This window comes from Mustelus asterias, chromosome 3, assembly GCF_964213995.1.
Source record: "Mustelus asterias chromosome 3, sMusAst1.hap1.1, whole genome shotgun sequence".
In the NCBI taxonomy this organism is placed as follows: Eukaryota; Metazoa; Chordata; class Chondrichthyes; order Carcharhiniformes; family Triakidae; genus Mustelus; species Mustelus asterias.
In genome coordinates, this window is record NC_135803.1 from 983,782 (window position 1) to 998,137 (window position 14,356).

Genomic DNA, 14,356 nt, shown 5'->3' on the forward strand with positions numbered 1-14,356 from the left:
TGGTTCTCGAGGGAGATTGCAACACTGATTAAGAGGAAGAGAGAGTTGTATGAAATGTACAGGCAGCAAGGAACAGATCAGATGCTCGAGGAGTATAAAAAGTGCAAGAAGCTACTTAAGAGTGAAATGAGGAGGGCTAAAAGAAGACATGAGGTTGCTTTGGCAGACAGAGTGAAGGAAAATCCAAAGAGCTTCTATAGGTATGTTAGGAGCAAAAGGATAGTGAGGGATAAAAATGGTCCTTTTGAACGCCAGAGTGGTAGACTGCGTATGGAACCAAAAGAGACGGGGGAGACACTAAATGGTTTCTTTGCATCCGTATTTACTGAGGAAACGGGCATGGAGTCTACGGAAATAGGGCAAACAGGTAGGGAGGTCATGGAACTTTTACAGATTAAAGGGGAGGAGGTGCTTGCTGTCTTGAGGCAAATCAGAGTGGATAAATCCCCAGGACCGGACAGGGTATTCCCACGGACCTTGAGGGAAGCTAGTGTTGAACTTGCAGGGGCCCTGGCAGACATATTTAAAATGTCAGTCTTCACGGGGGAGGTGCCGGATGATTTGAGGGTGGCTCATGCTGTTCCGTTGTTTAAAAAAGGTTCCAAAAGAAATCCGGGAAATTATAGGCCAGTAAGTTTGACGTCGGTGGTGGGCAAGTTATTGGAAGGTGTGATAAGGGATAGGATCTACAAATATTTGGATAGACAGGGACTTATTAGGGAGAGTCAGCATGGCTTTGTGCGTGGTAGGTCATGTTTGACCAATCTATTAGAGTTTTTCGAGGAGGTTACCAGGAAAGTGGATGAAGGGAAGGTGGTGGATGTTGTCTACCTGGATTTCAGCAAGGCCTTTGACAAGGTCCCTCATGGGAGGTTAGTTAGGAAGGTTCAGTCGCTGGGTATACATGGGGAGGTAGTAAATTGGATTAGACATTGGCTCAATTGAAGAAGCCAGAGAGTGGTTGTGGAGGATTGCTTCTCTGAGTGGAGGCCTGTGACTAGTGGTGTGCCGCAGGGATCGGTGTTGGGTCCATTGTTGTTTGTCATCTATATCAATGATCTGGATGATAATGTGGTAAATTGGATCAGCAAGTTTGCTGATGATACAAAGATTGGAGGTGTAGTGGACAGTGAGGAAGGTTTTCAAAGCTTGCAGAGGGATTTGGACCAACTAGAAAAATGGGCTGAAAAATGGCAAATGGAATTTAACGCAGACAAGTGTGAGATATTGCACTTTGGAAGGACAAACCAAAATAGAACGTACAGGGTAAATGGTAGGACTCTGAAGAGTGCAGTTGAACAGAGGGATCTGGGAATACAGGTACAGAATTCCCTAAAAGTGATGTCACAGGTGGATAGGGTCGTAAAGAGAGTCTTTGGTACATTGGCCTTTATAAATCGGAGTATCGAGTATAAAAGTTGGAGTGTTATGGTAAGGTTATATAAGGCATTGGTGAGGCCGAATTTAGAGTATTGTGTACAGTTTTGGTCACCTCGTTACAGGACGGATGTAAATAAGGTTGAAAGAGTGCAGAGAAGGTTCACAAGGATGTTGCCGGGACTTGAGAAGCTGAGTTACAGACAGAGATTGAATAGGTTGGGACTTTATTCCCTGGAGCGTAGAAGAATGAGGGGAGATTTGATAGAGGTGTATAAGATTTTGATGGGTATAGATAGAGTGAATGCAAGCAGGCTTTTTCCACTGAGGCATGGGGAGAAAAAAAACCAGAGGGCATGGGTTAAGGGTGAAAGGAGAAAAGTTTAAAGGGAATATTAGGGGGGGCTTTTTCACGCAGAGAATGGTGGGAGTGTGGAATGAGCTGCCGGATAAAGTGATAAACACTTTTAACATTTAAGAAAAACTTGGACGGGTTCATAAATGAGAGGGGTGTGGAGGGATATGGTCCAAGTACAGGTCAGTGGGACTCGGCAAAAAATGGTTCGGCACAGACAAGAAGGGCCAAAAGGCCTGTTTCTGATCTCTAATTTTCTATGATTCTATGGTTCTATCCCCATCCTCAATGATGGAGGAGCCCAGCACATCAGTTCAAAAGATAAGGCTGAAGCATTCGCAGCAATCTTCAACCAGAAGTGCCGAGTGGATGATCCATCTCAGCCTCCTCCAGTGGTCCCCAGCATCACAGATGTCAGTCTTCAGCCAATTCAATTCACTCTGTGTGATATTAAGAAACAGCTGAAGGCACTGGATACTGGAAAGGGAATGGACCCTGACAATATTCCAGCAATATTACTGAAGACCTGTGCTCCAGAACTTAGAATCATAGAATCTTACATAGAAGGTCATGCGGCCCATCGAGTCTGCACCGACTGCAATCCCACCCAGGCCCAATCCCCACTGCCCCATGCATTTACCCTAGCTAGTCCTCCTGACACTAAGGGGCAATTTAGCACGGCCAATCCACCTAACTCACACATCTTTGCACTGTGGGAGGAAACCGGAGCATCTGGAGGAAACCCACGCAGACACGGGGAGAATGTGCAACTCTGCACAGACAATGACCCAAGCTGGGAATCGAACCCGGGTCCCTGGTGCTGTGAGGCAGCAGTGCCAACCACTGTGCCACCGTTTCGCCCCAAACATGCTGCGCCCTTAGCCAATCTGTTCCAGTACAGCTACAACACTGGCATCTAGCTGGCAATGTGGAAAATTACTCAGGTATGTCCTGTACACAAGAAATAGGACAAATCCAACCCGGCCAATTACCGTCCCAGCAGTCTACTCTCGATCATCAGTAAAGCAATGGAAGGGGTCATCAACAGCACTATCAAGTGGCACTTTTGCAGCAATAACCTCAGTCTGGATTCCGCCAGGGTCACCCAGCTCCTGACCTCATTACAATCTTGGTTCAGGTGAGGTGAGAGTGACAGCCCTTGGCAGCATTTGACTGAGTGTGGCATCAAGCAACCCCAACAAAACTGGAGGCAATGGGAATAAGGGGAAACTCTCTGCTGGTTGGAGTCATACCTGGCACAAAGGAAGAAGGTTGTGGACGTGGTATATATGGATTTTAGTAAGGCGTTTGATAAGGTTCACCATGGTAGGCTTCTGCAGAAAATGCAGATGTATGGGATTGGGGGTGATCTAGGAAATTGGATCAGGAATTGGCTAGCGGATAGGAAACAGAGGGTGGTGGTTGATAGTAAATATTCATCATGGAGTGCGGTTACAAGTGGTGTACCTCAGGGATCTGTTTTGGGGCCACTGCTGTTTGTAATATTTATTAATGATCTGGATGAGGGTATAGTTGGGTGGATTAGCAAATTTGCTGATGACACCAAAGTCGGTGGTGTGGTAGACAGTGAGGAAGGGTGTCGTAGTTTGCAGGAAGACTTAGACAGGTTGCAAAGTTGGGCCGAGAGGTGGCGGATGGAGTTTAATGCGGAGAAGTGTGAGGTAATTCACTTTGGTAGGAATAACAGATGTGTTGAGTATAGGGCTAACGGGAGGACTTTGAATAGTGTGGAGGAGCAGAGGGATCTAGGTGTATGTGTGCATAGATCCCTGAAAGTTGGGAATCAAGTAGATAAGGTTGTTAAGAAGGCATATGGTGTCTTGGCGTTTATTGGTAGGGGGATTGAATTTAGGAGTCGTAGCGTTATGTTGCAACTGTACACAACTCTGGTGCGGCCGCACTTGGAGTACTGTGTGCAGTTCTGGTCCCCACATTACAGGAAGGATGTGGAGGCTTTGGAGAGGGTGCAGAGGAGGTTTACCAGGATGTTGCCTGGTATGGAGGGGAGATCCTATGAGGAGAGGCTGAGGGATTTGGGATTGTTTTCGCTGGAAAGGCGGCGGCTAAGAGGGGATCTTATTGAAACATATAAGATGATTAGAGGTTTAGATAGGGTGGATAGTGATAGCCTTTTTCCTCTGATGGAGAAATCCAGCACGAGGGGGCATGGCTTTAAATTGAGGGGGGGTAGTTATAGAACCGATGTCAGGGGTAGGTTCTTTACCCAGAGGGTGGTGAGGGATTGGAATGCCCTGCCAGCATCAGTAGTAAATGCGCCTAGTTTGGGGGCGTTTAAGAGATCCGTAGATAGGTTCATGGACGAAAAGAAATTGGTTTAGGTTGGAGGGTCACAGTTTTTTTTTTTTTAACTGGTCGGTGCAACATCGTGGGCCGAAGGGCCTGTTCTGCGCTGTAATGTTCTATGTTCTATGTTCTATGTTCTAAGGTTGTGGTGATTGGAGGTCAATCATCTCAGCTCCAGGACATCAGGGTAGTGTCCAACCCAACCATTTCCAGCTGCTTCATCAATGACCTTCCTTCCACCATAGTATCAGAAGTGGAGATGTTTGCTGATGATTGCACAATGTTCAGCACCATTCGCGACTCCTCAGATACTGAAGCAGTCCATGTTCAAATGCAGCAAAACCTGGACAATACCCAGCCTTGGGCTGATAAGTGGAAAGTAACATTCACAACACACAAGTCCCAATGACCATCTCCAATAAGAGAGAATCTAACCATCTCCCCTAAACCTTCAATGTCATTACCATCACTGAATCCCCCACTGTCAATATCCTGGGGGCTACCATCAACCAGAGACTGAACTGGACTCGCCATATAAATACTGTGGCTACAAGGTCAAAGGCTATGACTCCTGCGCAGAGTAACTCACCAAAGCCTGTCCACCAATCTCAAGGCTCAGGTCAGGAGTGTGATTGAATACACTCCCCTTGCCTGGATGGGTGCAGCTCCAACAACACTCAAGAAGCCAAACACTATCCAGGACAAAGCAGCCCTACTTGATTGGCACCCCTTCCACAAACATTCACTCCCTGCAGCACCCATACACAGTGGCAGCCGTGTGAACCATCTACAAGATTCACTGCAGGAACTCACCACAGCTCCTTCAACAGCACTTTCCAAACCCATGACCTCTACCATTTAAATGGACAAGAACAGCAGATAGCTGGGAACACCCCCACCCTGAGATTCCCCTCCAATCCACTCACCATCCATCCTTCACTATCGTTGCAGCAGATACCTGGGAACACCACCACCCTGAGGTTCCCCTCCAATCCACTCACCATCCATCCTTCACTATCGTTGGGTCAAGATCCTGGAATTCCCTCCCTAACAGCACTGTGGGTGTATCTACACCTTGGGGACTGCAGCGTTTCAAGAAGGCAGCTCACCACCACCACCCTCTAGAAGGCAATTAGGGAAGTGCAATAAATGCTGGCCTAGCCAGCGATGCCCACATCCCGTGAAAGATAAAACAAATTCAATTTCAGGCGATCTTTTCAAATGAGGCGAGATGTCTTTCAACTCCAACCTCGGTGAATTTAGAAACTAAAGATTTTCAGTTAAGTCAAATTCCTCACAGGAAGGATGTAGAAATTATTGAAAGGGTGCAGAGAAGATTTACAAGGATGTTGCCTGGATTGGGTGGCATGCCTTATGAGGATAGGTTGAGGGAGCTCGGTCTTTTCTCCATGGAGAGACGGAGGATGAGAGGTGACCTGATAGAGGTGTACAAGCTGTTGAGAGGCATAGATCGGGTGGATTCTCAGAGGCTTTTTCCCAGGGCTGGAATGGCTGCTACGAGAGGACACAGGTTTAAGGTGCTGGGGAGTAGGTACAGAGGAGATGTCAGGGGTAAGTTTTTCACTCAGAGGGTGGTGGGTGAGTGGAATCGGCTGCCGTCAATGGTGGTGGAGGCAAACTTGATTGGGTCTTTTAAGAGACTTCTGGATGAGTACATGGGACTTAATAGGATTGAGGGTTATAGGTAAGCCTATATATAGGCCTAGGTAGGTAGGGACATGACCGGCGCAACTTGTGGGCTGAAGGGCCTGTTTGTGCTGTAGTTTTTCTATGTTCTATCAAAGTCACAATCCTAATCACCATCTCTGCTTGCCATTACCTTCTGTGTCACTGGAGGTAGTTCATACTGTTTAGCTTCTCTCTCTTTCTCTGTCCCTTCCCTCAATTGCTAACTTCTCTCTTTCAAGTTCAAGACCAAGCTTCTGCATTTCTATCTTTTAATCCATCCTTTACATAGAATCCCTACAGTACAGAAGGAGGCCATTCAGCCCATCGAGCCTATGCCAACCACAATCCCAGCTGGGCCCTACTCCCGTAACCCCACACATTTACCCTGCTAGTCCCCCTGACACTAGGAGCAATTAAGCATGGTTAATCCACCTAACCCGCACATATTTGGACTGAGAGGGGAAACCAGAGCACCCGGAGGAAACCCACGCAGACATGGGGAGAATGTGCAAACTCCACACAGACAATGACCCAAGCCGGGGATTCAACCCGGGTCCCTGGCGCTGTGAGGCAGCAGTGCTAACCACTGTGTCACCGTTCTCCTTTCTCTCCAATTCAAGTTTCCCCATTCCTTTCTTTTTGCCTTTCTTCCCATGGCCATCGCCTCATGGATTTAATCAGGTCCCCATCCCCAATCCTCCTGCCTGATTAAATGCCCCCAGCACCACCAACTTGCCATGGTGGAGGACAGCGGATTCGGCCCACTGTTTGGTTCAGTCTGCACAAGCTTCAGAATCCAGCCACTTACCGACGGCAGAATAATGAGCCTCGAAGCCGGTGAAACGCTCCTCATTGGAAAAGTCAGTCTTGAATGTGACAGCCACGGTATTGCTGTTAGTCAGGACAAACTCTCGGCCTGGGATTTGCTCAGTGTCAGTGCTCTCTCTGCCACAGAATGTTTCCAGCAAATCTTCATCAGACACAACCTAGAATCAAAAGGCAGATTTTACCATCCTGCTTGAGGAATGGCAAGATCCCATTGTTTCTCCTCAGGTTTTGACCACTCATGCATCTTTTTTCATCCAACAGCAATGGCATCTCCTCGCTTTCAGGATACAATATCCTGGGTCATTCTGCCACAATCCACTCTGCCCAGTGAAGTATCTGCTGTTCCTTTCCCCTCAGTGTCTGAATGAACACCGCCAAATTCTGGAGTCTGGATTATGTCAAACACACTCAGTAGAACTGTGACAGAGAGGGAGAAAAAGCAAGTCACAAGCAGTGTCTTGGTTAGAAAGCTAGTACCTCACCAGATGAATTGCTATCGAGTAACCTGTGATAAAGTGAGGGTAACTTTGGCAATGTTACAAGGACCACTTTTGGATTGACCCATATTGTTGCCCCTTTTTGCTGATGCCTATGTTCAAATATTTGTATTGATTTCCAGGCTAATCCATGTTGCTGATTGGTTCCTCAAACCTTTCCACACACATGATCTTCATTCAGCTCAATGCAGGTGAGAGGGTGAAGGTTGGCAGGGTCAAAGAAACCTCAGAGCCCCTGGATTAGAGAGTGAGGAGCACTCAGTATCTGCTCAGAATCCAGGGCTTCCAGCTGGAGGCTGACACCACATTGTCCTCAGCAAACCAGCTGGAATAAGGTCAAATGTGGTGACTTCCAGTCATCATGAATGTCCAGCACACATTATCCAGGATCAGAGGTGAAGAGTGACCACTTGGTGCCAGCTGCAGGGCACCATCACAATAATCCCCCAGTGAATAATACATAGACGATGTAATACTTTGGAGATGTAACTAGTAGAGTTGACAAGGGGAAACCAGTAGATGTGGTATATTTGGACTTTCAGAAAGCGTTTGACAAAGTCCCGCCCAAGAGATTATCGTGCAAGGGGGCGGCACGGTAGCACAGTGGTTAGCACTGCTGCTTCACAGCTCCAGGGTCCCGGGTTCGATTCCCGGCTCGGGTCACTGTCTGTGTGGAGTTTGCACATTCTCCTCGTGTTTGCGTGGGTTTCCTCCGGGTGCTCCGGTTTCCTCCCACAGTCCAAAGATGTGCGGGTTAGGTTGATTGGCCAGGTTAAAATTGCCCCTGAGATGCGTAGGTTAGAGGGATTAGCGGGTAAATATGTGGGGGTAGGGCCTGGGTGGGATTGTGGTCGGTGCAGACTCGATGGGCCAAATGGCCTCCTTCTGCACTGTAGGGTTTCTATGATTTCTAAGATTAAAGCGCATGGGATTGGAGGAAGTGTATTGAGATGGATAGAAAACTGGTTAGCAGAGAGGAAACAAAGAGTAGGAATTAGTGGGTGCTTTTCAAATTGGCAGGCAGTAACTAGTGGGGTGCCACAGGGATCAGTGCTGGGACTCCAGCTATTCACAATATATATTAATGATTTGGATGAGGGAACAAAATGTAACATCTCAAAGTTTGCAGATGATACCAAGTTGAGTGGGAGGGTGAACTGTGACGAGGATGCAGAGATCCTTCAGAATGATCTGGACAGGTTAGGTGAGTGGGCAAATCAATGGCAGATGCAGTATAATTTGGATAAATGTGAGGTTATTCACTTTGGAAGCGAAAACAAGAAGGCAGATTACTGCCTGAATGGCTGTAAATTGGGAGAGGGGAGTGTGCAGCAGGACCTGGGTGTCCTTGTGCACCAGTCACTGAAGGTAAGCATGCAGGTGCAGCAGGCGGTAAAGAAGGCAAATGGCATGTTGGCCTTCATTGCGAGAGGTTTTGAGTACAGGAGCAGGAATGTGTTGTTGCAATTATACAGGGTCTTGGTGAGGCCACACCTAGAATATTGTCTGCAGTTTTGGTCTCCTTTTCTGAGGAAGGATGTTCTTGCTCTCGAGGGAGTGCAGCGAAGGTTTACCAGGCTGATTCCGGGGATGGCGGGACTGATGTATGAGGAGAGATTGACTAGGTTAGGATTGTTTTCACTGGAGTTCAGATGAATGAGGGGGGATCTCATAGAGACTTATAAAATTCTAACAGGACGAGACAGGATAGATGCATCCCAGGGTACTGAAAGAAATGGCTGCGGTAATAGCAGATGCGTTAGTAGTAATTTATCAAAATTCGCTGGACTCTAGGGTAGTGCCGGCTGACTGGAAAACAGCTACTGTTACGCCGCTGTTTAAAAAAGGAAGTAGACAAAAGGCGGGTAACTACAGGCCGGTTAGCTTAACGTCCGTAGTTGGGAAGATGCTAGAGTCCATTATTAAAGAGGAAATAACAGAGCACCTGAATAAGAATGGTTCGATCAAGCAGACGCAGCATGGATTCATGAAGGGAAAGTCGTGTTTGACGAATCTACTGGACTTTTATGAAGATGTCACTAGTGCGGTTGACAGAGGGGAACCGGTGGATGTGGTGTTTTTAGATATCCAGAAGGCGTTCGATAAGGTGCCTCACAAAAGGTTGCTGCAGAAGATTGGGGTACACGAAGTTAGGGGTAAGGTGTTGGCGTGGATTGGGGATTGGCTATCTAACAGGAAGCAGAGAGTTGGGATAAATGGGTGCTTTTCTGGTTGGCAGTTGGTGACCAGTGGCGTGCCGCAAGGATCGGTGCTGGGGCCTCAATTGTTTACCATTTACATAGATGATCTGGAGGAGGGGACTGAATGTAGGGTATTCAAGTTTGCTGATGACACAAAGGTGAGTGGGAAAGCGAATTGCGTGGAGGACGCGGAAAGTCTGCAGAGAGATTTGGATAGGCTGAGCGAGTGGGCGAGGATCTGGCAGATGGAATATAATGTTAGCAAATGTGAGGTTATCCACTTTGGAAGAAATAATAGTAAATTGGAATATTATTTAAATGGAGAAAAATTACATCATGCGACTGTGCAGAGGGACCTGGGGGTCCTTGTGCATGAATCGCAAAAACTCAGTCTGCAGGTGCAGCAGGTGATCAAGAAGGCGAATGGAATGTTGGCCTTTATCGCGAGGGGGATAGAATATAAAAGCAGGGAGGTCTTGCTGCAACTGTACAAGGCACTGGTGAGGCCGCAACTGGAGTACTGTGTGCAGTTTTGGTCCCCTTATTTGCGAAAGGATATATTGGCCTTGGAGGGAGTGCAGAGAAGGTTCACCAGGTTGATACCGGAGATGAGGGGTGTAGCTTATGAGGAGAGATTAAACAGATTGGGTCTGTACTCGTTGGAGTTTAGAAGGATGAGGGGTGATCTTATAGAGACATATAAGATAATGAAGGGGCTGGATAGGGTAGAGGTGGAGAGATTCTTTCCACTTAGAAGGGAAACCAGAACTAGAGGGCACAGCCTCAAAATAAGGGGGGGCCGGTTCAGAACAGAGTTGAGGGGGAACTTCTTCTCTCAGAGGGTAGTGAATCTCTGGAATTCTCTGCCCATTGAAGTGGTGGAGGCTTCCTCGTTGAATATGTTTAAATCACGGGTAGATAGTTTTCTGATCGATAAGGGAATTAGGGGTTATGGGGAGCAGGCGGGTAAGTGGAACTGATACGCTTCAGATCAGCCATGATCTTGTTGAATGGCGGGGCAGGCTCGAAGGGCCAGATGGCCTACTCCTGCTCCTATTTCTTATGTTCTTAGATGCAGGGAGGATGTTCCTGATGGTGGGGGAGTCTAGAACCAGGGGTCACAGTCTGAGAATTCAGGGTAGACCATTTAGGATGGAGGTGAGGAGACATTTCTTCACCCAAAGAGTGGTGAGCCTGTGGAATTCATTAGCACGGGAAGTAGTTGATGCCAAAACATTGAATGTATTCAAGAGGCGGCTGGATATAGCACTTGGGGCAAATGGGATCAAAGGTTATGGGGAAAAAGCAGGATTAGGCTATTGAGTGGGACGATCAGCCATGATCATAATAAATGGCGGAGCAGACTCGAAGTGCCAAATGGCCTCATCCTGTTCCTACCTTCTATGTTTCTATGTTTCTATATGAAGAGGAATTGACAGGGAGACCCTGCAGACTGCTCCGCCCTTTAATAGGATCATGGCTGATTTCTACATCAATCCAGCTTTCCCACCATATTCCCATTTCATTTGATTCCTTGTTTCACAAACTAAACAATGTCAGTCCTTGACTATCTTGAACACTGAGCATCCATATCCATTGGGTACGGAATTCCAATCATTCCCAACATTATGAATGAAGAAATTCCTCCTGTTCTCCATTCAAAATAACAAACGCTTATCCTAAGACCACGGGCGGAATCGTCCCAACCTGCCCGCCATGGGAATCATAGCGGGCGGGACACGGATCATACAAGATCCGTTGACCTCAGGCAGGATTATCCGGTCTTGGGGCGAGCACGACCGGAAAATCCCGCCCATGACTTCAAACGATTTCAATAAAGAGCAGAGAGGCATAATAGTCAGCAACACCTAGAGGAGAGAGTGAGAGGAGGACACTGGGACAGACAGCACCGAGAGGAGAGTGTGAGAGGAGGACACTGGGACAGACAGTCAGCACCTACAGGAGAGAGTGAGAGGAGGACACTGGGACAGACAGACAGCACCTAGAGGAGAGTGTGAGAGGAGGACACTGGGACAGACAGTCAGCACCTGGAGGAGAGTGTGAGAGGAGGACACTGGGACAGACAGACAGCACCTAGAGGAGAGTGTGAGAGGAGGACACTGGGACAGTCAGCACCTAGAGGAGAGAGTGAGAGGAGGACACTGGGACAGACAGACAGCACCTAGAGGAGGGTGTGAGAGGAGGACACTGGGACAGACAGCACCTAGAGGAGAGTGTGAGAGGAGGACACTGGGACAGACAGACAGCACCGAGAGGAGAGAGTGAGAGGAGGACACTGGGACAGACAGACAGCACCAAGAGGAGAGTGTGAGAGGGGGACACTGGGACAGACAGCACCGAGAGGAGAGTGAGAGAGGAGGACACTGGGACAGTCAGCACCGAGAGGAGAGTGTGAGAGGAGGACACTGGGACAGACAGACAGCACCGAGAGGAGGGTGTGAGAGGAGGACACTGGGACGGACAGACAGCACCGAGAGGAGAGTGTGAGAGGAGGACACTGGGACAGACAGACAGCACCTAGAGGAGAGAGTGAGAGGAGGACACTGGGACAGACAGCACCGAGAGGAGAGTGAGAGAGGAGGACACTGGGACAGACAGTCAGCACCGAGAGGAGAGTGTGAGAGGAGGACACTGGGACAGACAGACAGCACCGAGAGGAGGGTGTGAGAGGAGGACACTGGGACAGACAGACAGCACCGAGAGGAGGGTGTGAGAGGAGGACACTGGGACGGACAGACAGCACCGAGAGGAGAGTGTGAGAGGAGGACACTGGGACAGACAGACAGCACCGAGAGGAGGGTGTGAGAGGAGGACACTGGGACGGACAGACAGCACCTAGAGGAGAGAGTGAGAGGAGGACACTGGGACAGACAGACAGCACCGAGAGGAGGGTGTGAGAGGAGGACACTGGGACAGACAGACAGCACCGAGAGGAGGGTGTGAGAGGAGGACACTGGGACGGACAGACAGCACCTAGAGGAGAGTTTGAGAGGAGGACACTGGGACAGACAGACAGCACCGAGAGGAGGGTGTGAGAGGAGGACACTGGGACGGACAGACAGTCAGCACCTAGAGGAGAGTGTGAGAGGAGGACACTGGGACAGACAGCACCGAGAGGAGAGTGTGAGAGGAGGACACTGGGACAGACAGCACCGAGAGGAGAGAGTGAGAGGAGGACACTGGGACAGACAGTCAGCACCGAGAGGAGAGGGTGAGAGGAGGACACTGGGACAGTCAGACAGCACCTAGAGGAGGGTGTGAGAGGAGGACACTGGGACAGACAGCACCTAGAGGAGAGTGTGAGAGGAGGACACTGGGACAGACAGACAGCACCGAGAGGAGAGTGTGAGAGGAGGACACTGGGACAGACAGACAGCACCGAGAGGAGAGGGTGAGAGGAGGACACTGGGACAGACAGACAGCACCGAGAGGAGAGTGTGAGAGGAGGACACTGGGACAGACAGACAGCACCTAGAGGAGAGGGTGAGAGGAGGACACTGGGACAGTCAGACAGCACCTAGAGGAGAGAGTGAGAGAGGAGGACACTGGGACAGACAGTCAGCACCTAGAGGAGAGTGAGAGAGGAGGACACTGGGACAGACAGACAGCACCCAGAGGAGAGAGTGAGAGGAGGACACTGGGACAGACAGACAGCACCCAGAGGAGAGTGAGAGAGGAGGACACTGGGACGGACAGACAGTCAGCACCTAGAGGAGAGTGTGAGAGGAGGACACTGGGACAGACAGCACCTAGAGGAGAGTGTGAGAGGAGGACACTGGGACAGACAGACAGCACCTAGAGGAGAGGGTGAGAGGAGGACACTGGGACAGACAGTCAGCACCTAGAGGAGAGTGAGAGAGGAGGACACTGGGACAGACAGACAGCACCCAGAGGAGAGAGTGAGAGGAGGACACTGGGACGGACAGACAGCACCTCGAGGAGGGTGTGAGAGGAGGACACTGGGACAGAGAGACAGCACCGAGAGGAGAGTGTGAGAGGAGGACACTGGGACAGACAGACAGCACCGAGAGGAGAGTGTGAGAGGGGGGACACTGGGACAGACAGACAGCACCTAGAGGAGAGTGTGAGAGGGGGGACACTGGGACAGACAGACAGCACCTAGAGGAGGGTGTGAGAGGAGGACACTGGGACGGACAGACAGCACCTCGAGGAGGGTGTGAGAGGAGGACACTGGGACGGACAGACAGCACCTCGAGGAGGGTGTGAGAGGAGGACACTGGGACGGACAGACAGCACCTCGAGGAGAGTGTGAGAGGAGGACACTGGGACGGACAGACAGACAGCACCTAGAGGAGAGAGTGAGAGGAGGACACTGGGACAGACAGCACCGAGAGGAGAGTGTGAGAGGAGGACACTGGGACGGACAGCACCGAGAGGAGAGTGTGAGAGGAGGACACTGGGACGGACAGCACCGAGAGGAGAGTGTGAGAGGAGGACACTGGGACGGACAGACAGCACCGAGAGGAGGGTGTGAGAGGAGGACACTGGGACGGACAGACAGCACCTCGAGGAGAGTGTGAGAGGAGGACACTGGGACGGACAGACAGACAGCACCGAGAGGAGGGTGCGAGAGGAGGACACTGGGACGGACAGACAGACAGCACCGAGAGGAGGGTGTGAGAGGAGGACACTGGGACAGACAGCACCGAGAGGAGAGTGAGAGAGGAGGACACTGGGACAGACAGCACCGAGAGGAGAGTGTGAGAGGAGGACACTGGGACAGACAGCACCTCGAGGAGAGTGTGAGAGGAGGACACTGGGACAGACAGCACCGAGAGGAGAGTGTGAGAGGGGGACACTGGGACAGACAGACAGCACCGAGAGGAGAGAGTGAGAGGAGGACACTGGGACAGACAGCACCGAGAGGAGAGTGTGAGGGGAGGACACTGAGACAGACAGCACCGAGAGGAGGGTGTGAGAGGAGGACACTGGGACGGACAGACAGACAGCACCTAGGGGAGAGTGTGAGAGGAGGACACTGGGACAGACAGCACCTAGAGGAGAGTGTGAGAGGAGTGCCCCGCAGGTCCCTTTTAAATCTC

At 50.0% G+C, this 14,356-nt stretch overlaps 1 protein-coding gene across 3 annotated transcripts in view; it reads right to left on the reverse strand.

The window, feature by feature from the left end:
* The window catches only part of masp1 (MBL associated serine protease 1), a 250,250-nt gene that overhangs the window by 171,008 nt on the left and 64,886 nt on the right, over positions 1-14,356 (reverse strand). For all 3 annotated transcript variants that reach the window (XM_078204208.1, XM_078204214.1, XM_078204221.1), the window contains exon 3: positions 6,555-6,732. In XM_078204208.1, the coding sequence (XP_078060334.1) occupies positions 6,555-6,732 (178 nt within the window). The remainder of the gene's footprint in view (positions 1-6,554; positions 6,733-14,356) is intronic.